At 41.9% G+C, this 24,901-nt stretch overlaps 1 protein-coding gene across 1 annotated transcript in view; it reads left to right on the top strand.

Annotated features, from left to right (window-relative positions):
• The first annotated feature begins 18,690 nt into the window (after positions 1-18,690).
• The window catches only part of PMFBP1 (polyamine modulated factor 1 binding protein 1), a 49,201-nt gene continuing 42,990 nt past the window's right edge, over positions 18,691-24,901 (top strand). Inside the window, exon 1 of the mRNA XM_045819136.1 lies at positions 18,691-18,702. Within this exon, the coding sequence (XP_045675092.1) occupies positions 18,691-18,702 (12 nt within the window). The remainder of the gene's footprint in view (positions 18,703-24,901) is intronic.

The following is a 24,901-nucleotide window of genomic DNA, read 5'->3' as shown; positions in this document are numbered from 1 at the left end:
AAATTTCCTTGGCTACCACGTCCAATAGCGTTCAAATGTCCCCCAAGAGCATAAGCGGTTTTTCACTGCTAAAACCAGGCCCCATACTGTCCTGCCACAGAGAATACAGGACAGAACCTCTCTGGAGGATTTCACAGTTCCCCGGAGAAGTAGCTGTGCCTCACACCTCAAGTGGAGAATTCCCTCTGCTCCGGAGAATAAGGTAGGGAGAAAAATGAACCAGAACGTACAACAGACACAACTTCTAGAGGAATTCCCTAAGGGTCTGGGCTCTGACCTTACCCATTCACGTGGACTCTTCTAAATATAGATCCCCAATTCTGGTAAAATGGTTAAAGGAAAATAGCCTATTTTAAAAAGAGAGGTCCTAAATAGCAAAAGCATTTTGCTTAAGCAATGAGCCAAGTCACTTCTAATGAGGTTGGGACATTACTGGAAATAAGAGTTATATTTAAATAGTCCATACATTACCCCAATAAATCACTTAAAAATATTCTCAATGTACTCAATGTATTTTCAGTGGCATGTGCCTGACCTTTTTAGAAGAAAGATAATGCTAGAACATTTTGAGAATAAACATTCATCCAAATTAGTAGTCAAGACACTGGTAAAATTATTTTATATTTTCTTAACACCTTTAACTGTACCCTGTGCTTCAGAAACAATCCATTTTTCTTACCTTTAATAAAAAACAGAGTCTGTCTGTAAAGTAGCAAGACTATGAGAGCAGAAACTTTTTTGATGACCCAACGAGAAATGCTATAATGGTCCTATTACTTTAAGGCCTCAGGCAAGATGGATACATGCATTTGCAACATTTCATAAAATGATTTGCAGTCCATAAAATGCTAGTTTTTTTATAACTATGTTTCCATGTGTTTTAAAATCAGTGCCATATTCTTTTTTATAATTTTCACAATAAAAATGTCAGTAAGTCCCATGTATTCATCCAACAAACTCTACTAGGGACACAGTGTCATCTCTCGAAGTCCTCATCGCCTAGGATGTCTTAGAAAGCCACCCGTATTAAATCTGCATCTGAACCTAAGTTCCAGTGCCTGAAAAAATCATAACAGTAATTTTGTTGTTCTCCTGAGAGCACTTCAGGTTCAGGTTTGCAGGGGAGAAGCTCGGTGCCTCAATTTTACTCATCTCTGATGCTTCCCCCACCCCACCTCATGCTATGCTTCTCCCCCTTCTCTGGATCCTTAGCCAAGCTCATTATTTTCCTTTCCTTCCCCTCTCTTTCCCTTCTCTCTCTCTCCCCCCTCTTCCCTTTACTATAATACTTCTAGAAAAACATTCACACCATTCTTTTCTCCCAGAAATTCCCCATAAACTACAGCATAATTTCAGACCTCCATTCTGCCTGCCCGCCCTGTGCTCACTAAGGTCAGCACCTGATCTCCAAAATTATGAATGGCCTGGTTTTCCTCATCTTACTGGACACTGTGGACCTTTAGAGAGGTCCCTATGCTGACTCCTTCTATGCTGACTCCTCTTTCTCTACCCATCTCTCCAGGATCAGCACTCACACCCCAAACTATGACCCATCTACTAGTATCCTGCTACTCTGACCACTGGGGTCTTCCTTGTGTGCCACAGGTAGTCACAAATCACTGCTCTTGGACGAGCTTGTCCCTTTGCTTGGAATGCTGTCCCTGACATCCTCATCTCACCCATTCCCCTTTTCTCCATCTGCTCAAAGCCCACTCACCTTTCAGAGACTAAATTAAAGGGACAGCAGGTAGTGGCTAAGGGTACGAGCTCTGGAAACAGATGGTGTAAGTTCAAATCCTGACTCTACATGGACGAGCTTAGGCAAAGTTATTAACCCCTCTATGCCTTAATTTTCTTTACTACAGAATAAAGGTAATAATAGCATCTGTCTCCAAAGATTGTTATGAGAATTAATGAGTTAATATTTGTAAAGTCCTTAGAGTGGTGTCTGAAACATTAAGTACCATGTGTGTTCGTTTAAGGTGGGGAAAAAGTCAACTCGAAAAGTATTTTCCAAATGCTCAAGCTTTTAATTATCTCTTATTAGCCCACTTACCACCATGCATTATGTTTTTTAGGTAAGTGTCTCCAGAATACTCTGTGATCCCTTGGTCAGGGACCCTGCCCCAGTCACTTCTGTGTCCTGGCCTGGCACAAGGCAGCTGTCAGCAAATGCCTATTGAGTGAGTGGACGATCACACAGGATGGGTCTTCCATGGGCACCCAATCCTAAAAGTGAAATAGAGAGCATGAGCCTAAGGTTTCCCTGGGAGGATTTTTAGGGGGCCAGGGGGTGAGGTCCAGGTATTGTTTGGCACCAGCATTTTCCATTCCCACAATTTCTTCAGCTCAGTAAACTGATCAGGTGACAGGAGCCATAATAGTGCCAAGCCCAATTAATCCAAACCAGAATGGCACACACTGTACCTTTCTGTATCACCTTGGTCGAGTTTTATTTTCCACCCCTCATACCTGTTTCCTTCTCTGTGTGTAGTTAATGAGCTTTACACTTAAAACATGAAAAGCCAATAAAACATGAAAATCACAAATCAACAGTGCTTTGTTCAAGAATAGCCTATTTAATCAAGAAACTTTCCCAAGCAATGCATTCAATTTAGCCACCAGGTGCCAGGTGGCAGGCAATAGGTGCTATCGGTGAGGGCTAGGAAAAATATAGGAGAAAAGCTGTGCTCCCTTCCCTTGGGGGACTCACAATGCCAGAAATGATTAGAATACACCATCCCCCTCCTGGGCAAGCATCTTTAGAAACCAAAGATGTTCCCATAACCTACTAATGCATCTGTACCTTTAATTAGCCCAATCGAGCATATAATTCAGTAAAATCTCTCACCTCTTCTGCTCCTTTCAACTAATTTCTGAATATTTCATTTTCTCGTAAGCTTACACTGCATAACAAGCAGTCGTGAAATGACCAATATTAACCCGTTGTTAGACCAAACCCAGTACCTCATTGGCTGATAGCATTCTACATTATTGGGGTTTGAAATGGGTCCTATCCTATGATGGAAACATTTAGTATTTGCCTAATGAGACCATTCTTGTACCTACAAAGGAAATGGACATTGTATTAAAGCATTTCATGTTAACGACAGCATGTTCAGCACTTTCTGCTCACAGCCACATCTGTGGGTGAAGCAGGTTTCTCAATACTAAATGCTGCAGTTGGGCCCATATTCTTAGAGAGATGTCTGATTGGCTACTCCCCAAATATAACTTAAATTGGCTTAAAATAGAACAATCACATGCTAACCCAGTAGCATTAGCAACTCTATTAACAGCCAATTTCACATCCACACCAGAGGGAGTAAAAGGTAATTTGCTCATTATCAACACCCTCTGGCAGTGGAAGGAAATGACTGTTCATCAAAAAGTATTTTCCAACATAACAATAGTAGCACCCATATGTAACCACCTCACTCTCCCTTCCTTCCACAACTTGATCACTGGAGAACAGCTACAGGAAAAAGACTTTCTAATATAAGTGGGTTTGATATAGGTAGTCTACCTGCCAGCACCTCCTTCCAGAATCAGTCGTACCTTCATCTCACCTCCACAATCCCGTAGGGTTACAAATGAAATGTTAGGCAAATAACCCTACAGGGTCTAGGGTGGCTGTCACTACCACAGAAATTATTTAGATCAAAAAGGTTTCCAGTCCGTGTCCTGACTGCTTGAATAGTACCTCAGACTATTATAACCCAACCAGTTGAACGTGGACAGTTTTTAGAGCTCACTGTGACGAGATCTAATCCAGGGACTGATCTGGTGATGGAAGAAAATGAACCATACAGTATTACCTTGATGCAGCAGTTTTCAAACTCACCCGCTACTGGCCTGCATTAAGTAAATATTTATTCAGAAATGAAGTTATTTTTATGTGTTTTGCTTTTAATCAGTGTTCACTACATTTCCATATTGTATTTATGTATTTGGATATAATATTATACTATTATAGTGACAAATTAGAGAAACAGGCTTCTTACCTATTACCCTGCTCAACTATTTTCATTTAAAAACAGTCATCTCCTAATTCCTGTCTACCCCTCCAGGCCTTTTTTTCTTCCTACCTCTGTCTGGCCTGTCTGCAGGCTGATCTACCTGAAACAGTTCTTTAGATATCACTCCCCAGCTCAAAAACTTTCAGTGGCTCCCTGTTACCTCTAGATAAATTCCAGACTCTGCCTCTCCTACTCTTCTGGCTCTAGTTGGATTTTTTTTTTTATTTCTCCCTAATATCCTAGAATACAACCCGTCTTCCCTATCAGAATCAAATGCAACCATCTCCATAAAATCTATTCTCAATTATCCAATGGAAAGTGATCCATTGCACCCTTTGGGATAGTCTGCCATTTCATAGCAGATTACAGAGGGGCTTCCCCTAGAACTTGCAACTGAGAGAAAGTTTGTTCTGGGAGAACCTAACCCTATCTATAGACACCTTAGTCACTTAAAACAGAATAGCTCTCAGATCTTTAAAACATGACTGTACCAGAGTAGCCTATTTAAGGAAAGAGCTTATCAGTCTCGTGAGGCCAAGAAGGGGAAATGATATCTGTACTCCTCCTAGCAAAGTCTAGGAGAGAGGGAGCCACGGCCAACAGCCTGATAATACCAGCCCCATCGGTGAGACCTTTGCTATCTGAGATAGTTATATGATGCTGTAGCCGGTTGCCGCTCACCACTCACCACTGGATTCTGTAAGTGTTCTTTGGTTCTGATTCTGTCACTGAAAAAAGCCTTATTTTCTCATGTTGGCCTACCTATACGGAAAGAGTGAGCTGGTCCTTAGGGACTAAGAGTATTTCAGCTCTCATGACGGTGACTTCTCATTGTGAATTAGTTAATTGGCTCTTCATTCTTTAAATTAACATTACTGCACATCTACTCTGTCCCACATACTTGTCTACTCACTTGAGATAAGATGGGGAACAAGAAAAATACAGTCCCTTGATCTATGGAGTTTACAATCCAGAGGGGAATACAGACAACTGCTCACACAATTCTAATCTAGTGTGACGGCTTCCCTGCTGGGTTGCTCAGCGGATCAAGGTGGGAGCACATGGTTGGAGGAAGAATCCAGGGTTGGGGAACTAGAGGAGGCTTTGTAGAGGAAATGATATTTACTGACACATCAGCTGGAGTTAGCCCAAAAATAGTGGGAAAGAACAATTGAATGATGCACATGGCTCTCAGATCTTCAAAACATGACTGTACCAGAGTAGCCTATTTAAGGAAAGAGCTTATCAGTCTCGTAAGGCCGAGAAGGGGAAATGATGTCTGAACTCCTCCTAGCAAAGTCTAGGAGAGAGGGAGCCACGGCCAACAGCCTGATAATACCAGCCCCATCGGTGAGGGCATGTCTGAGAAATTGAACATAGTTCAGTAGAGCTATGACGGGGAATGTGGAGAAGAGCAGAGAGGAGGGTCAGGAAAGCAGGACACAGATCAAGGAGGGTCTTATAAACCATTCTGAGAGTCTGTACTCCGTCATGAGAACAATGGAGAATTATTGAAAGGTTTTAAGCAAGTAAATGACATGATCGTATATCTAGCTGCTGAAGAAATGGGCAGTGTCGCTGGAGATAAAGAGAAGAGGGCCAATAGGTTTATTTAGAGATACAATAAGCAGGACTTGGTAAGTGATGGAATAAGGGGACTAGGAGTTGAAGTGAGTGAGAGAAAGAGAGAAGAATCAAGATGCTACTCATATTTCTGACCTTGAACAAATGAAGTGGGTAATGGTGCCTTTCACTGAGGCAACATATAGTAAAGGTTAAGAGCACAAACTCTGGAGTAGGGCTACTTGGGTTTGATTTCTTGCTTTACCACTTCTACTGTGTAGTCTTGGGAAAGTTATTAACCTTTCTGTGCCTTACTTCTCATCTGTAATGAAGATAACAGAGTATTTATATCATAGAGTTGTTATGCACATCACATGAGTTAATAGTGACCCACTCAGAATAGTGTCTGGCACATAAAAATGTTATATGTGTTAAATAAAATAGGCGACACAGGAGGAGTGGCAGGTTTGGCATAAAGCAGGGGTGTCCGACCTGAGGCCCCACAGGCTGCATGCAGCCCAGGATGGCTATGAATGCGGCCCAATACAAAATTGTAAATTTACTTAAAACATTACGACATTTTTTTGTGATTACATGTCACAATGTATTTAATACATGGCCCAAGACCACTCTTCTTCTTCCCATGTGGTGCAGAGACACCAAAAAGTTGGACACCCCTGGCATAGAGGATTATGATTTTAGTTTGGAAAATGAGTTTAGTCTTGTCAAACTGCAGAGATCTGTGGAACAATCAACAACTGTCTAGAAGGCAGTTGTATATATAGATCTGGATCTCCAAATGGAGATCTGTGCTGGAGATTTTGTTGTGGGAGCAATGTCATGTGAATGGTAACTAAAATGAGGACAATGGTTGGAATAGAGTGGAGAGGATGTAGAGGCAGAAAGGAGAGGACAAGACAAGAGAGAATCTTGAGGACCGTTTTAGGAACGGTCTGTAAGAGAGGTACTGGCTGAGGAAATTGAAGAGCACAAGGAAAACTCAGAGAGGGTGTCAAAAACTAAGGATAGAAAATGTTTCTAGAAGGAGGAAGTAGCCACTGGTGTCAAGAACCCCTGGCTGGCATAGCTCAGTGGATTGAGCGCAGGCTGCGAACCAAAGTGTCACAGGTTCCATTCCCAGTCAGGGTACATGCCTGGGTTGCAGGCCATGACCCCCAGCAACTGCACATTGATGTTTCTCTCTCTCTCTCTCTCTCTCTCTCTCTCTCTCCTTCTCCCTCCCTTCCCTCTCTAAATATAAATAAATAAAATCTTTAAAAAAAATACAGTAAGAACCAAAAAAAGCCCATTGGGTCTGACAACAAAAGTTTGACCTTGACCAATCAGAATTGCTGCTGCCAGGATGGGGGTGGTGAGGTGGGGGTAGGAGGAGGGTGGTGGAGGAAATACAAAGATACAGCAAATGCAGACAACTCATTCCTGAAGAATGTCGAGGAGAGAATAGACAATAGGTGGAGGTCAGGAGAAGCTTTTTTTTTCTTTTGATACAGTAGAATATATTTGAGCACATGTAACTGCTGTTATGGATTGAATTGTGTCCTCCAAATTAATATGTTGAAGTCCTAACCCCCAGCACCTGAGAATGTGACCTTATTTAGCAATGTCATTAGTTAAGATGAGATCATGCTGGAATAAGGTGGGCCTACACCCCAAGATTACTGCTGTTCTTATAAAGGGAAATTTGGAGACAGACATGCACACAGGGAGAATACCATGTGAACACGAAGGCAGAGGTCGGAGGGGTGGGGGAAAACCACTGGAAGCTAGGTAAGAGGAATGGACCAGTTTCTCCCTCACAGCCCTCCAAAGGAATCAACCCGCCCACACCTTCATTTCAGGCTTCTACCCACCAGAACTGTGAGACAATAAATATCTGTTGTTTAAGCCACCCAGTTTGTGGTACTTTGTTATTCCAGCCCTAGCAAACTAGTGCAACTGCTAATGGTATTTTACATTTACCATATAAATAAGGGTCTCAGCAGGAAGTAGATGGCATGCTCAGACTGAGTAATTCAAGGAATGCCTCCTAAAGGAACTAGGTATAAAGGTGGGGGCAGTGTATAAGGAAGCTACAAGGTACCTGCAGCACCAGGGTAGAGTAAGAATGGGCTTTGTTCATCTCCAGACCTCAGTGGTCAAGGGAGGGAGCAGACCTACCTGAAATGGGCAACAGAGCAGTTGTGTGGAAGGGTCCGAGACAGAAGTGGGCCTGGAGCCTTAGTCACTCTTGTGGATCTGCCAGAGGCACATCTGAGGGCACACATGCATATATGGTACCGTTCTCCCTCCCTTTGATCTGATTATTCTACCAGCAGCCAAGCCAACCAGAAGCGTGAGAGCAAGATTGCTGGTTGATGCAGCACCCATAGGTCCACCTCATGGGGCACAAAGCAGAGGAAAGCGGGGTAGAAAGTAAAAGTGAGGGGCAACAAACAGAAAACCAACCCATTGCCTTTTCATTTTGCCCTACATTGCCTTATATTTGGGAACCACTCAACTACATAACATATTAAAATATTTAAATTTTTTAAATGCTAATAATCACTGAGAGGGAGAAGCTGTAGTTAAAGGCAGCATGCTGTGTAAGGCCCCCTAGAGAGGAGAGGTGGGCTGTTTTGTGGTGCCAGTATTCCTAGTTACATTTGTCATTGTCTACCTCTGCTTCAACTAATGCATGCTGGGTTCTCAGCACTTTTTAACTACTGGATAAATTAATACTTACAGTGTCTCTTTCTCTTCTTCCATCTTTGGAAATATCCATTGGGAGGGACTTTTTCTACTATCACTAACCTCTTGACTATTTGAAGTGATCGAAGTATATCTCTCTTTCCCTAGGATAAATTTGAGATATACAAGTATGCCGGTGACCATAAGGAAAACAGGTCTGGTTTAAAGTGCAGCCTCCTAAGAGCCAGGAAGTGACTCTAAGAGAAGCTTCTGTTTCTAGCACAACTGGTAAGAATCATTTCTTTTATCTGTAATTATAAACATTTAATTAAACTACAAAAACTACATTATCTAAACTAAAACATGATGGCATGCTATCATTTTATATGCTTCTATGCTAGATTTAGCCAATGATTTATTTCAAATAGAATCTTAATTCATTACAGAGTTAGCATGATAATCATTGACAAAAATAACAAATCTTTTATAATGAAGGTCGATGCTCAAATGTTCATAGCAGCACACCTTTGGGTTTTGCAACCTAAATAATGTTTTGATCCCACAAAGTAGCACCAGCATGTGATAGTCTTTTGAGTCCTTAGGTTGGCTTTTCCAAGTGAAATTAAAGATTTGTATTGTGACAATATCCATCTCAGGAGTCTCAGCTTCTCACATAATAATTAGAGCTGCAGTCCATTGGTTACCTGCTTCTTGAAACAGAAAAACCAAATTTGGAAGTCAGCCTAATGACTGGATTATTCATGTGACTTTCTGCATACTGTATTATTTATCTATTGTGGAAATCAAAACAAGGATGTAATAAAATACAGAAATTTTCATAATGGAAGGAGAAGGTTACTCATGGATAAATCTTTTCAGGAAAATCAGAACTGAGCTTTGACTCGATTTCTCTGTTGCATGATGAATAATGGAATTAAGAGATGGCGATAGACCAAGCCTCAGAGAACAGCAGTGATGGCAAATGAAGAAACCAGGTAAGTGAGAGAAACGACTGTGCTGGGCAGACTGGTCACTCGGGAAAGTAGTGTGCATTCAGAATCTTTCTAACTGGAGATGTTATGAAAAGAAAGCTAAGGAAGCAATGAGAAGCCTTGGCCCAGTAGCTCAGTTAGGTAGATCCCTGGTCAGGGCACATACAAGAAGCAACCAACGAATGCATAAATAAGTGGAACAACAAACTGATCTCTCTCTCTCTCTCTCTCTCTCTCTCTCTCATAAATAAATATTTTTTTAAATACTGTACTTTTTTTTTAAGATTTTATTCATCCATTTTTTAGGGAGGGAAGGGAGGGCGGAAGAGAGAGAGAGAGATAGAGAGACAGACAGACAGACATCAATGTGCGGTTGCTGGGGGTTATGGCCTGCAACCCAGGAATGTACCCTGGCTGGGAATCGAACCTGGGACACTTTAGTTCCCAGCCCGAGCTCAATCCACTGAGCTATGCCAGCCAGGGATAAATAAATATTTTTTAAAAAGGAAGCAATGAGAAAAAGTCAAAAATAGCCAAGAACTTTAATTTAAGAAAAATTAAAGTTAAAAAGCAAAAGGCAAAGTGGACAGGAAGTGTGGCATACCCCATGGCCCAAGCTATCTTCCCATAAAACACACTTTCATGAATGGTCCTATTCCTAATTTTTTTAAAAGTCATACCCCCATGCTACAACACACAGGAATCTTTTCATTTCTTCCCTTTATGTTGGGGACAGAAATTCCCTTTGAGGTCTCCTTGTCACTGGAACTATGGGAGCACCAGGGTTCACCCAGGCCTGGGCTTTCCTTCCTTGTTGCCACTTGCACAGCTGATGCGCTCTTAGTTACAGAGCGCTGGACTGCTGCTGCCTTCAGTCAATCCGTTTAGCCGAAGGCCTCTGATTTGTTCACATTTACTACAACACATACAGAGGGCTGGAGGATTTTTTTTTAACTATTGATCTGGTGCTTTAAGAGGGGAAAAAATCTCCTTGGCTGTCTAAACACTATTGATCCTTGCTTGGGAGTCACAGCAGAAGTGTAGAAAGGGCGTGGATGAATTGAAATTTCATTTCCGACAACTTGTTCCTGTTATTTTTACCCTTTTGGACGGGGAGAAACACGTTACTGCGGCTTCAGTCAATGTGGTCGATAGCTCCACTGAGAAACTCAACACGGCTTCTGCCAGAGATTTGGCAATGAGACATGATATTGGATTTGGAGTATATGAAACTGAAGAATGCTGGTGAAAAGCATGTGGTCTTCATGCCAATCGGAAGCAGAGCAATTGGCTTTGGGCCCACTATGACCTACCAGAGCTGTGGCTTTGGAGAAAAGAAGGATTATGAAGGCTAATGACACTCACATTTGAGAAGGGCCCTGAGTAGTCATACAAGAAGCTTCACAAGGCTATATAGGCCCTGCTTCTGGCTCTTGACTGGCTTTCTGCACCAACCAAAGGCGAGATCCTCTCAAGCCAAAGCCAAATTTCAGGGCTTGACAAGCATTATGTTGAGCTATGACCGACCAGAAAGGACCAGTGCAGAAATTGGAGCTTCGTGCCCTCAGGGAACTAGCGGATGACACTGAGCATGCGAGGGCATACATCTGCAGCCGGCGGCCTCGGGAAGCACTCCCACCCTTAAGCACACTGAGTAGATGTGGTTTGGTGCCAACAGCACCAGCTTTGTTCTTACTTTTATTGGATGTTCAAAGAATACAGGAGAGAACCAGGCTCCTGCTTCCTAATGGCAACATCTGGCATTCATGTAGCCACGCACCTTTGATCCTTAAGGAGACCAAGGCACTTTATAACCTGCTATAGTGCTAATGGCAATAGCAACAATCTTACAGTAAATGCAGCCAAGTATTCTCCATACTGGTTCTGTCATCTCAGTTTTTACAGTGTACACAGCAGTTCTCCATTCTGGAAGAAAGGATTCAGTTTACATCCCAAACACCCTTTTTGTTTGTCATTTTTTGCAGCTTATTCAGTACTGTCCTTGCCTTTTTTAACTAAAAGTACTTCATAACCATTCTTAATAAACAGTATTTTGTTTACATTTCCAATGATTTTATAGGCTCATTTATGCCCCACCCCCATCCCTCCCATTCCAGCGAAAATGTTCTTTTCCCCTGGGAGCCAAGAATCTGCATTGCGGATGAGATTGCAAATTCAGACACAATAAACAGAATTAAGAAAAACTGAGCTGGCATTTGACAGAAATTGTAAAATGACACTCAGAAATGTTGCTCTTGTGGAAATTACTGATATTAAAATATAAATCAGTGTCTTGCGTTTCCCGTAGCGCCGGGGGCTCTATTAGGTTATGCAGTTTGATTGCTGAGCTGAACCTAAGAGACCTGGCAGTTCAGTGATGAAGTTTTCCCAAAGTATTTAACCCTTCTCCTGCTGGAGAACAGGCACTGAGGCAAATGCCAATTGATCATATCACCTCCAAAAGGCCTTGACTCATTCACTGAACCCTTTGAAACCTGGGAAAAGGTGGAGGGGGCTAACATAGGGAGGAAAAGGAAAGGAATTAGGAAAATCCTTTATAAAAACGAGTCTTCTTGCATAGTACCAGAAATAAGGCAACCAAGGGCAACTCAAGAAGCAGATTTGATGAATTTTTTTTATTAATTCTAATGGGGAACATTTTAACTGTGCAGAATATAAACACCAGCATAACCAAGCAACCAAGTTTAGTATTATCAGTAATAAGACACTGACATTATGTAAGATACTAACAATGGGGAAACTAGAGAAAGGATATATAGGAACTCTCTATACTATTTTTGCAACTTTTCTGGAAGTTTAAAAGAATTTCAGAAAGACCTGTATGTTCTTGTTCCTTCACCAGAAGAGACCACTGCTTCCTTTGTGGGGAGACGAAGAAAATCATAAATAATCTTAATAATGGCAGATTATGTTGTGTTAAAAGATACTTGGTAAAATGTTGTAGAGGTGTTAGAGGTTACCTACCTGGCAGGGTTGCTGTGAGGATAAACTATGTTATTTCATGTTTAGAATACTGCCTGAACATAGTAATGGCCAAGTTTTCTGGAAATTAATTATAACATTCTATAATGCTGGAAATTAAAATTTGAGAGAAGATGACAGAAATGGCCATTGAGTTAGGTCTTGAAAGTGTGTGATTTCTGGGCAGGCATAAAGCAGACATCTCATTTAAAAAAGAAAAAAAGAGCCCTGGCTGGTGTAGCTAAATGGACTGAGCACAGGCTGCAAACCAAAGAGTCACTGGCTCTAGTCAGGGCACATGCCTGGGTTGCAGGCCAGGTCCCCAGTGGGGGCCACGTGAGAGACAACCACACAGTGATGTTTCTCTCCCTCTCTTTCTCCTTCCCTTCCCCTCTCTTTGAAAGTAAATACAATTTGCTCTGGCTGACGTAGCTCAGTGGATTGAGCGCGGGCTGCCAACCAAAGTGTCGCAGGTTCCATTCCCAGTCAGGGTACATGCCTGGGTTGCAGGCCATGACCCCCAGCAACCGCACATTGATGTTTCTCTCTCTCTCTCTCTCTCTCTCTCTCTCTCTCTTTCTCCGTCCCTTCCCTCTCTAATAATAAATAAGTAAAACCTTTTTTAAAAAGAAAATAAATACAATCTTCAAAAAAGAAAAATTAAAAAAAAGAAAGAGAGACATTGAGCAGTCAGGTGGGAGAGTTTCACCATGTCAGTTGATCATAATGGCGACCAAGTTGAGATGGAGTGTATACTTCAGAAGAGGAAGTTTTACTAAATGGCATGGGGATGCTGGTGGTGGCAGTAGAAAGACTGAGTATGCCGCTCTCTTCCCCACCCTGGATCCTCCTACTCCGTACATCAAGTGGAGAAAGAAAAAATGAAAGCAAAGAGCTGATGTAACAAGAGAAAACCAAGTCAAAGAAGGAAAGGAGCATTTGAGAAAAATATCTGTGAGGTCTAAGAGTTGGTCCTCAATGAAACAGGAGTTTCAACATGTGTAGTAGAAGCAACTGGTGAAGGTGCTAGAAATGGGGCATGAGTTGTAAAGAGGTCTCTCTGAGAGGAACATAAATAAGGGTACTTTGTCCATTTGCATAAGATTCAGCTTCAAGAAACAAAAAATTCAAAATAACAGTGACTTATGTTATCAATTGTTCTGTGTATAGGACTGGCATGGTGGTTCCATGCCATCAGGGACCTAGGTTCCTTCTGCCTCTATGAGTATTTCTTCATGTTCCAAATGGTAGCTGGAGCACCAGCCATTAAATCAGCATTCCAAACAGTCAGGAAGCAGGAAGGAACAAAGAACTATGTACTGCTTCTCTTTAGAAGATTCCCTGGAAGTTTCCACATTTCTCTTACATCTCATTGGCCAAAACTTATAAAGCAACCATATCTAACTACAAGAGAGGCTGGAATCAGTAGTCTTTTGGATGAGTGCATGGGTACAACAATAAAATTAGTGTTCTCTTACTAAGGAAGATAGATTTATAGATATTGAAGTAGGCAAATGAAAGCCTCTGAAGTACCAAAGGAGGCAGCCATGGAGAGAGATTTTCACCTGTGACAGTGAGCCTGAAAAATCCTGGAAATCCTTTTCTTGTTCCTTCTGCACCCTCAGGGGTTTTTTGTTTGTTTGTCTGTTTGTTTGTTCTCACTCAAAGACATTTTATCATTGCGTTTAGAGGGGAAGGAAGGAAGAGAGAGAAACATCGATGTGAGAGAGAAGCATCCATTGATTGCATCCCATACATGCCCAGACCAGGGATTGTTCACACATGGATCAGGGATCGAACCCACAACCTAGACATGTGTCCTGACTGGGAATTAAATCCCCATATCCTGGAAAAACTATCCCCAGCATCATCTCCTCCTACCATCTTCCCCTAGTATGTATGCCCTACATAATCGGGAATTTTTCTCTTGTGATTCAAAACTGGGTTTAGATTCAAAGAGACAGACTCTCTTCATGCCACGCCTCTGTACACTATGGCTCTGTCCATTCATTCTGAGTAGAAATAATTTATTGAGGAAGAAGTATTCCTGTTCATTCATGGTGCTCACATATTTTTTAAATAAGGGAAGCACTGAACATCCTTTCATTTCAATAACTAAGAAACTTAGAATTCATCTTTTTCATTGGTAGAAGGTAGAACATGGAGAAAAATCTAAAATTCAGTAAGAGTAAAGGAAAGACTTATGACTGAGTATAGGTAAACTTGTCTGTTAGTGTTGATTAATTCCCAAGGATAGTTTTAACTTTAAACTGAATAGCATCTCTTCCCATGAAAACCTAGAAAAAATGCTTTAGAGAAGAAAACTAGATCCTTGATATTCTTTCATCCAGATCATGGAGGAAAAGGAATAGAAGGAATAGACAGCACAGCTCTAAGACCAGTAGTCCATCTGTACACCCAGGCAGTTACCGGCTCCTTGGGGAGAGAGCCGGTGGCAGCAATCTGTGATTACGGCCTTTGTGCAATCTAATGTGGGTCGATGGTGCATGAAGCACTAACATGTGTTTCCCATCCTGCCCACTCAACCTGTGTTTCATTGAACTTGTTCACTTGTACCCTTTTTTTTTCCTTTCTCTCCCCAAAACTAAACAAAGACTCTCTGAGTTAAGAAAAAGGAAGCAAAGGGGAATTTGAGCATAAGCAAGAGAATTAGACCCTGAGATCAAAGACATGGGTGAAAGTGGGGAATACAATAGAACCTCAGACAGATTTAGCATTTTAGAGGCAGAAGGGCCTTTTGATCAATACCAGGAATGGGGAGCAGGAAAGTAAGCAAGATCTTAGGATTCTATCCCCTTCTTCTCAACACCTTTCCAGGCAAAACATAGAAAGGTGGTAGGAAAGATCTAAGAACAAAGGGCCTGAGCCCAATCTCACAGGTGTGTGTGTGTGTGTGTGTGTGTGTGTGTGTGTGTGTGTGTGTCTCTTTCTGCATTATAGGAGCATCCATGGGGGGCAAAAGAGGGCCAGCAGGCTCAAAGCCCACAATATGAGGAACATGCAGTATATATGGTCCCTTGACTAGGATACAGGCATCTATCTTAGCACACTTCAGCTGGGAGAGATGCCCATAACCACGGGCCAGAGTCAACCCTAATGCCAGGATCCAACATAGGACCCAGAATTTACATTCTGAAAAGCCTTAAAAAGGTGAAGAAGCTGGTGAGCTTATTTACTTTTTAAGCTAAAAATGATGGAGCTTTCTCAGAAAACAGCTAAGATTCTGTTTTCTGCCATTTGGTGGAAATGGGACTCAATAAAGAGTAATAGAAAAATAGTAACTTTTTTTTGCACACCTGTTCATACCTGCTACACTCACGTGAGATGCAATGTTAGTGTTTCTTGAGAATCTGTAAGGTGCTGTGGGTGTGGACTGAGGTCAATCCAGGAGACACAAAACATTACTTGTTGCTCTGACCAAGATTTTGTTTTTGCTAATTTTTTTTTTCTGGACACAGCTATCACCAAGGGAAGGCCTACTGGAAAAGCAGACAGCAGAACTTTTGAATGCAAGAAAGCAGTTCTGTGGGCAGTTGCAGCAAAATTAAAGATGCTGATGGAGAAGAGGTGTGAGGAAGTTAAGGCCTCAACAAAGAAGCTGGAGACAGCAGCCCAGGAGACATATTGAATAGACTAAGGGTTTGAGGAGAAAAAAGACAGTCAAGTCCTGGGCCCAGAGATTAATATCCACAGATCAGGTAGGGAGCCCCTCCCTCTGTGATGATTTCTCTTCTCTACGAAATATTTGTCCAGCCACACTCCTCAGAGAGCTCTGTGAAGGTTCACGTGATCATTTTATAAAGCATTTGAGGCTCCCTCAAAGCACTCTTCCTTATCCATCTGGCAAACATTACTGTCAATGCTTCGAAAATTTATCATATAACCCTTCCATTTTTTTCATCATAAGCACTTCCAAATTGCCCACTGCTGTTCTTAATGACTCACAGGATTCCTATGTCTCTTTCATGGAACACAATTCAGCTCTCTCTTCTCCCTCTGACTTAATTTTACTTAGTGAAGTCCAATATATTTCCATGCAAATAGAAGAGCTGGTGCCTTCCACTTTCCCTTCCAAGTGCTCCTGGTCCTTGCAGCTATCATTGTGTAACTCCATAGCGGATGAAACAGTCACAATCCGGACAATCATCTTCTGTCTTTGCGACAAGATTGCATTTGACCTAAGAAGCATCTCCTGACTATCCAGTGGGTCTGCCTATGACATGGGTACAATTATCACCCCCTATTTTACAGATGAGCAGGTGGTGTTCAGGTAGGTCAACAAGCATAGCCAAACTTACATGCCAAGAAAGAAATGGGGCCAGGACTTCAGCCCGGGTTGTCAGACTCTACAGCCCAGCATCACTCCCCAAGGATATACTGTCTTATTCCAATTTTGTGTGATGCTTGGGCTGAGTTCATGGTTCTTTAGTAAGAAAGACGTCTGTCAAGGTAGAACATTGAGTCAGTAAACCTTAGGGGTAGGAAAGACTTAACAGTCATTTTCTACAGTCCCCCAGTTGGCAGAGGCAAAGGCAAAGGCTCACAGAGATCAATACCTTTCCAAAAGCTACTTTTTAAATTAGGTGCAAAACCAGGTTTAGAAACTTGGTCGCCTAGAGCCCTGTTTAGTGTTCTTTTATGCCACATTACTTTTCATCTCATTACCTAGTGCTATAGATTAAATGTTTGTGTCCCCCAAAATTCATGTGTTGAAATCTTAACCCCCAAGGTGATGGTATTAGGACATGAGACATTGGGGAAGTGATTAGGTCATGAGGATGGATCCCTCATGAATGAGATTAGCACCCTTATAAAACAAAACTCACAGAGCTCCCTTGTACCTACCACCATGTGAAATTACAGAACAAAAAAAAACAGCCATTACAGAAGTGGGTCTTCACGAGATACCAGTTCTGCCAGTGGCTTGATCTTGGACTTCTCAGCCTCCAGAACTATAAGGAAAAAAATCTGTTGTTTTTAAGCTACCCAGGCTGTGATAGCAGCCCAACCAGCTAAGACACCTAGCATGGAAGTCATTTGTGATATTCACTAATAGTTCCTTTGGGGAATAAAGAAAGAAGTTAGGCATGACCATGTGACTTGTTTTGGCCAGCGAAATGGGAGCAGAAGTGAAATGTGTCACTTCCACTTTAAGAACCTCTATGTTATTCACCAAGTTCCCTTTCTGCTTCCATGGCAACAGGCAACATACTGAATGATAAAGGTTCTACCAGCTGAGGACAAGGAAGAGCAGAGCCCCAGCTGACTCATAAAGGACATGTAGAATGAATGAAAAATAAACCTTCATGGTTATAAGCCACTGAGATTTGTAGCATCACTAGCCTCTCCCTGCTGGGTAAGCCTGAGCTACATCACCATTCCCATGATGCATCTCTGTGCATGAAGATTTAAGAGGATAAACAATGCAGCACATCAGAATACAACCCCATAAAACATTCCAAATTCTATGACTCACCAGCATTCTTTCTTCCTCTTGGCTTACATTAGGGGTGGGGGATGTGGTTCATTACAAAGAATAAGTATTTTGATAGCTTCTCATTCTTGGAACTATTCTGCAGGTAAGTGCTTGGTGGAAATTTCCTCTAGTCTTGGAGTTAAACACATAATGAATTAGATTATTTTATTAAACTCAATGCATTATGACCTCAAATACATCATCCTGTACTTACGCACATACATATGCAAAAATCTTTGGCTTTGAGGCTTTTTACCTAGATATTCACAACACATTATGTTTCCTAACTTTACAAGCACCAACATTACAGTAACTTGATGCTTAAATCACATCATCAGATATTTCCAAATTAATAGTTATAAATTAGTGGAAGCTCCTCGTGGAGCGGTAAGGGAGCTTGTGTGACTTTGAGTAAGTCGCTTAGCTTCTCTGGGCTTCAATTTCCCCTTCCATAAAATAGAAATAGTAATAGTATCTGCCTCCCAGGGTTATCACTAGAATCAAGTTGGGCTGTGCACATTCCATCTGGTTCATCATTAGTGCATAATGTTAGCTGTGTTTGACTCATAGAATACTTAGAAATCTAGAAAGTAAGATCATTTCAGACCTTTTGCTTTCCAAGAAGGATGAATTTAGAAACTATTTAGTGGTGGGTTGTTTGTTTGTTTTTTTGGTGGAGGGGGAAGATGTAAAACTATGGTCGTCTTCTTCCTGGTGAAGGTTTTAACACTTTTGGAAACACCAACAGTTGGGTAGGCAAGTAAGCACTGCTAACAATCGGGGAAAATTTTCTGAACTCCCTGCTGAGAACACACATCCAGATGGGAAAGCCTTTAAAGGGCTGAACTCACTTATACTTTTTCCATCTTAAATTTTTATACTTTTCCAGGTTTATAACGAAGCTCAGAAAATGCTAAAGCTTAAAGGAGAAATGAGAGGTGCCAAGGAAATGAAAGATGAGGTAAGGCTAACTCCTCTACAAACACAGAGTTGAATCTTTGTTACAAGGCAGTTCTTTTCAAGGTTCATGATTCAAAATTTCAGTAATGAGCATCCAAAAATATCACAGACAGAGGTGGGAAGCAGGGCACAGGATTTAAGAGTCCACACTTGAGCAAGGTGGGTCTGAGTCCACACCTAACTGCAGTTTAATACTGAGCATGTTGCACACCCTCTCAGAGCTTCCTTTGCCTTACCTAAAAAACAGGAATAATGAGCACCTATTCCAAAGGCTTGCTATGAGGATTCAATAAAATACTGCATGTGAAACACTACTGCTTGGCACAGAGAAATCACTTAAAAATATTAACTATTGTTGCCAACATTCTTTATCTGGAATGATAGGGAAGTGGAGTGTTGTGTTTAGTCTAATATTTCGGTCAGACTGTGTTTATGTTTTCCCTGACTTGTTCCAGAAGGATTTGAGAGGTATGTTTTGATTAGCCTAGGGTTGTCCCACATGACATACGCTTTTTAACAGACCTCCTACCAAGAGGTGAGCAGCTTCTAAAAGAGGTGTTTCAGCTCTTTTCCTGCTGGATTGCTAGAGGGACCCATACAGGATTCGCTGAGAGTTTTGCAGGGATGAAGGATCTGGTATGCATTCTCTAGAAGGGTATTCATTCTTCCAGTTGATATCTATGGAGCCCCTTCAATATGCCAGGCATTGTTCTAGGGGCTAGGGATTAAGCACTGAACAAAACAAAGATCCCTGTTCTCATGAAGCTTACTTTCTTTTTTTTTTATTCCTTTTTTTTAAAGATTTTATTAATTATTTTTAGAGAGGGGGAAGGGAGAGAGAAAGAGAGGAAGAAACATCAATGTGTGGTTGCCTCTCATATGGCTCCCGCCGGGGTCCTGGCCCACAACCCAGGCATGTGCCCTGACTGGGAATCGAACCAGTGACCCTTTGGTTAACAGCCCACAATCAGTCCTCTGAGCCACACCAGCCAGGGCTTAATTGTTTTTTAAAAATATATTTTATTGATTATACTTTTACAGTTGTCCCATTTCCCCCAGCTTTATTCCCCTCTGCCCTTCTCCCTCCCTCCCACCCACATTCCCCTCCCTGAGTTCATGTCCATGGGTCATACATACAAGTTCTCTGGCTTCTCCAGTTCCTATACGATTCTTAACTTCCCCCAGTCTATTTTGTACCTACCATTTATGTTTCTTATTACCTGTGCCTTTTCCCCTATTCTCCCACTCCCCCACTCTGTTGATAACCCTCCATGTGATCTCTATTTCTGTGAATGTGTTCCTGTACCAGTTGTTTGCTTAGTTTGTTGTTTTGTTTTTTTTAGGTTCAGTTTGATAGTTGTGAGTTTGTTGTCATTTTACTGTTCATATTATTGATCTTCTTTTTCTCAGATAAGCCCCCTTAACATTTCCTATAATAAGGGCTTGGTGATGGTGAACTCCTTTAACTTGACCTTATCTGGGAAGCACTTTACCTACACTTCCATTCTAAATGATAGCTTTGCTGGATAGAGTCATCTTGGATGGAGGTCCTTGCCTTTCATGACTTGGAATACTTCCTTCCAGCCCCTTCTTGCCTGCAAGGTTTCTTTTGAGAAGTCAGCTGATAGTCTTATGGGAACTCCTCTGTAGGTAACTGTCTCCTTTTCTCTTGCTGCTTTGAAGATTCTCTCATCTTTAATCTTGGGTAACTTAATAATGATGTGCCTTGGTATGTGCTTCCTTGGGTCCAACTTCTTGGGGACTCTTTGAGCTTCCTGGAGTTCCTGGAAGTCTATTTCCTTTGGCAGATTGGGGGATTTCTTCTTCATTATTTTTTCAAATAAGTTTCCAATTTCTTGCTCTGCCTCTTCCCTTTTTTTGGCACCCCTATGATTCAGATGTTGGAACGTTTAAACAGAAGTTCCTAAGCCTCACCTCATTTTTTTGAATTCTTGTTTCTTCATTCTGTTCTGGTTGAAGGTTTATTTCTTCCTTTTTGTCCAAACCATTTATTTGAGTCCTTCTCTTCACTGTTGGTTCCCTGTGAAATATTTTTCTTTATTTCACTCTGTGTAGCCTTCACTTTTCCCTCTATTTTGTGACCATACTCAACCATTTCTATGAGCATCCTGATTACCAGTGTTTTGAACTCTGCATCTGATAGGTTGGCTATCTCTTCATCACTTAGTTCTGCTTTTAGGGCTTTGATCTGTTCTTTCATTTGGGCCACTTTTTTTGTCTCAGTGTGCCTATTATGTTGTACGGGACAGAGCCTTAGGTATTCATCAGGGCAGGGCAACCCACCTCCCTGCATTGTGGCACTGTATGTGGGGTAGGGGTCTGAGAGGGAACAATGCCATTTTCTCTGCTCTCTGCCAGCTTTCGATCACTTCTCCTGAAACCCACAAGCAAATTATGGTGTTGATTGGTAGCACTTACCCGCTACCCATAAGCAAATTGGGCCCTTCTGGTGCTGATTGTGTATATTCTAGGACCCTGTGGGTCTCTCCAACAAACTCTCCTATGAGGCTGGGAGTTTCTCCACCACCACAACCCCACAGGTTTTTTCAGTCAGAGGTTTTGAGGTTTTATGTCCCTACACTTGAACCCTGGGTTGTGCAGTCCGTCTCACTCCCCATTTGTTCCTCCTGGTTTATCCACCTGTGGGACTGCCCAGTCTGCCAGCCGCCCCCTTGCCAGCCACCACTGCCACCTTGCCCAGTCCTCCAGCCACTGCCTTGTCGTGAAGTCCTCTCTGCACTGGCTGCCCATCTCCACCCCTCCTACTAGTCTGGATGAGTGTGTTTTCTTTAACTCCTTGGTTGCTGGACTTCCATACAGTTCAAATTTCTGGCAGTTCTGGTTGTATTTTGTTTTTAAATTTGTTGTTGTCCTTTGGTTGTGCGAGGAGGCACAGTGTATCTGCCTATGCCTCCATCTTGGCCAGAAGTCCTGGAGCTTACTTTCTAGTGAAATAATCACTCTCCAAGGATATGATGGAGAAAAGTATGTGGCAACTACCCAAGTGCCAATAAAAATTGCCCATATTCCATAGGTGGCTGACCTCTGCCACATGCCGTGTATATCCTGAACCACATACTTTATACAGTGTACCTATTTATAAAGAATTTAGAACACAATAAAATACAAGATATACTCATTCTTCAATATAAGAATGTAACTGGTTCCAAATTTTTTGCTCACAGACAAAACCTTTTATAATGCCCATTAACTCCCATCATAAGTAATCAAAAACTCAATGTTCCTATAAATGGAAAAGTTAGTAGTGATAGCACTAACAGTGTTTGAAACTACTATATATAACTGTAAACTCTATTATTACACATGCAAAATTTAAAAATTCCTGAAGCAATGTTAATTTTTAAGGTTGCCTGCTTTTTAAAATATAACTCTCACTATAAACTTATATATATTGAATGGCAGTGGTGGCTAAAGTGGCTTTTCATTGTTGAAGATTGGTCATTATCCTCAAAGAAGATAATTTCCAGAGCGGGGTGGGAGGGGCGGGAGAAGACATGCTCTTTGAAAAAAGATTCACTTAATCAATACAGAAAATTTGCTTCAGTACACAACCTATTTTTCAATAACTATCATGAGTTTGGTAACACCTGCAGTATCAGCACTCACCATTTTGCCTGTGATTGGATGTCACATGCTGTCAAGCTAAGTGACCAGGTTCCAACCTCATCTAAGCAAAACTGGGAATCTGAGCACTTGGCTTATGTAAGTGAAAACTAACCTAGCATCACAGGCTTGTGATTTCAGCCACCATCAATGACTTCAGGTTTAGGACATGATCAGATGGTGCCTGAGGGTCAGCATTATGACTCTCAGTTCATCTCATGCCCTAGTACTGGTTACAGAGCTTTGATTGATGAAATGTCAGATTAAATCAATTCTTATGACATATTGATACTCAAAAGGCATCTGCCTGGAATTTAGCCTTCAAAAAGTAGATAGGATTAGAAATAGTGTACAGTGACCTCTGTGCAAGATAGTAGCAAGAAATTAGGTTTACTGGAACCTCAGAAACATTTGCCTTTCTAGAGTGTGAGGTGAGCACGGTCTCTTCTTACATTTTCCTACAGTAAAAAATAATGTGTGATTCAAGGAAATCATTTTATTGCTCTCCCAGCATTTCTACTCCTCTTCTGATGAATAAAAACCCCTGTATGATTTGGCCTTTAGCAGTGAATGGTTAAATTTTGATTTCAAAAGTAAATTTCATTTAACATCCAGCAAAACACATTTGTTATTCAACTGGTTCAGGGAATCCTCATAGAAAGATTATTTATTTCAATACTCATGTGTTATGAACAAAGAAATTACCTCAGAGACTCCGAGTCTATGCTAATGTCCAAATTAGATGAGATCATCTATATTAAAGATCTAATTCTGAAGTCCTGGTCATGCAACAGAAAGGGGCTAGCAGGTCTTCAGCCCAGAGGACATCCAAACATGCGGGAAGAGGGGATTTTTTTCTTGTCCTGAAAGAGAAAGGGCATTTAACTTTTAACTCAGAGAGGTTCAAGTTGTATAGCGTTCGTACTTCATTGACGAGTCCACAGCGTGCTGGGCTTCCTGGAACAATCTGGTGACCTGGTCCTCATCTTAAGTTTAAGATGCATATATTCAGCATCAAGGCAAGAGTACAGGGCATCTGGCATTTCCATAGAGCAGGCATTCTATTGTGACCTAATCTGTTCATAGATGCCAAAGAAAGACAGCCCTGGAGCAGGAGGGGAGGGGATCCATAGGATCTCACTCCCAAATAAGCTTCTGTATCCTTTTCTCACTGTGGCAGTCGTTACAAAAGGGATTTAAAGCCCTGGGATCAAACTGCTGCTCCTTGCCGGGGCAAGGATTTTGTTTTCCAGTTAGAAAACAGTGTCTGTACTCTTTTTTTTTTTTTTAGCTGCTCTACACATATTCTCTTAAGTGAGTCCCTGGTAATTGTCTTAATGGTAATTACATGCTTGGGGCAGTTTGACATCCACTGTTATTTTTCTGAAAGTGAGGAACAAGGGAGGGGGAGGAAGAGGGAGAGTTTTGAGATAATGAAATACTTTTAATGACAGAGCCATGCCGTTAACCTAATTAAACTGTAAAGTGGAAAAAAAAAAGTCCAGGTACTAAATGGAAATGAAGAAATAAATCAGCTGAGACAGCAGCACTTCTGGGAAACCTTCTGAATTCCGCATACTCTGACATTGTAGTGTCCGACTCTCGTGATGATTCTCTGGCCCCCCTCAGCCATGAACAGAGGTCTCTTAAACTGACCTGTCCAGTAAGGCTTGATTTATGATGTCCATATCAGGTCTCCTCCACTAGGAATGTGTATTATATAGCTCGTACATTTAGGAAGCCAGAGCAGTCAGTGGGCTGTGGTGACAGAGCACTGGCCACATGGTCGGGAGAGCAGAACTCTCCTCATTCTTCTCCTAACCAGCTGTGGGACCTTGTTGCCTGGATCACTTTCCATTTCTCCGCACCCATGGCTTGTGTGCCTTGACACCTGCGACTCTCTTAGAAGAATTGTCCTTAGGCTGTTGGGGTCACTTTGCCCAGAGGAGCAGAAAGCTAGAAGTCCTTGGCTGCTTACCTCCCATGCAGCTGCCCTTAACCATTGACTGGCTGATGCCAAGTCTGACAGCCCAGCTCTCAGTGCACCTGATCAGGACAGACTTTGAGATGTAACTTACACTCCAGATTTCCCCGTGGGATCAGGCTAAAGCTACTGCCTGCAGGACTATGTCTGAAAGCATGCCCTTGCTTGGTTTCTTCCCCTTCCCTATCCTGCTTCCCCCACTTCCTTCCTAATTGCTCTTAGGAGTGCTTCTTTAATAGGTGCCATGAATCCTCACCTTAGAGCCTGCCCTAACTTAAGACAGGTACCTACCATAAAAGCACCAGTGTCAGTTCCAACATCTGAAATTCAGAGGTGGTGGATAGTACCTGTCCTCATGAGTGTTATGAACAGTGTGCACAGTGTTAGGACTAAAGCACTGGACAGGTTCACAGAGGGCTACTTCCTAATTTCTTTTCACACTAGTGGCAGCCACCCACAACACTGGGAGTCGAAGGTGGCACCCTAGGGTAATGGAGCACCCCCCTTACCACAGCTCCACACCCCAACCCCACCAAATTGCTATGCTTCACACTCTATTAATGATCTCGAT

This window comes from Phyllostomus hastatus, unplaced genomic scaffold (genome assembly GCF_019186645.2).
Source record: "Phyllostomus hastatus isolate PE091 unplaced genomic scaffold, TTU_PhHast_1.1 phas_scaffold_345, whole genome shotgun sequence".
In the NCBI taxonomy this organism is placed as follows: Eukaryota; Metazoa; Chordata; class Mammalia; order Chiroptera; family Phyllostomidae; genus Phyllostomus; species Phyllostomus hastatus.
Note: the sequence above shows the minus strand (reverse complement) of the source record. Positions and strands in the feature narration are given on the sequence as shown.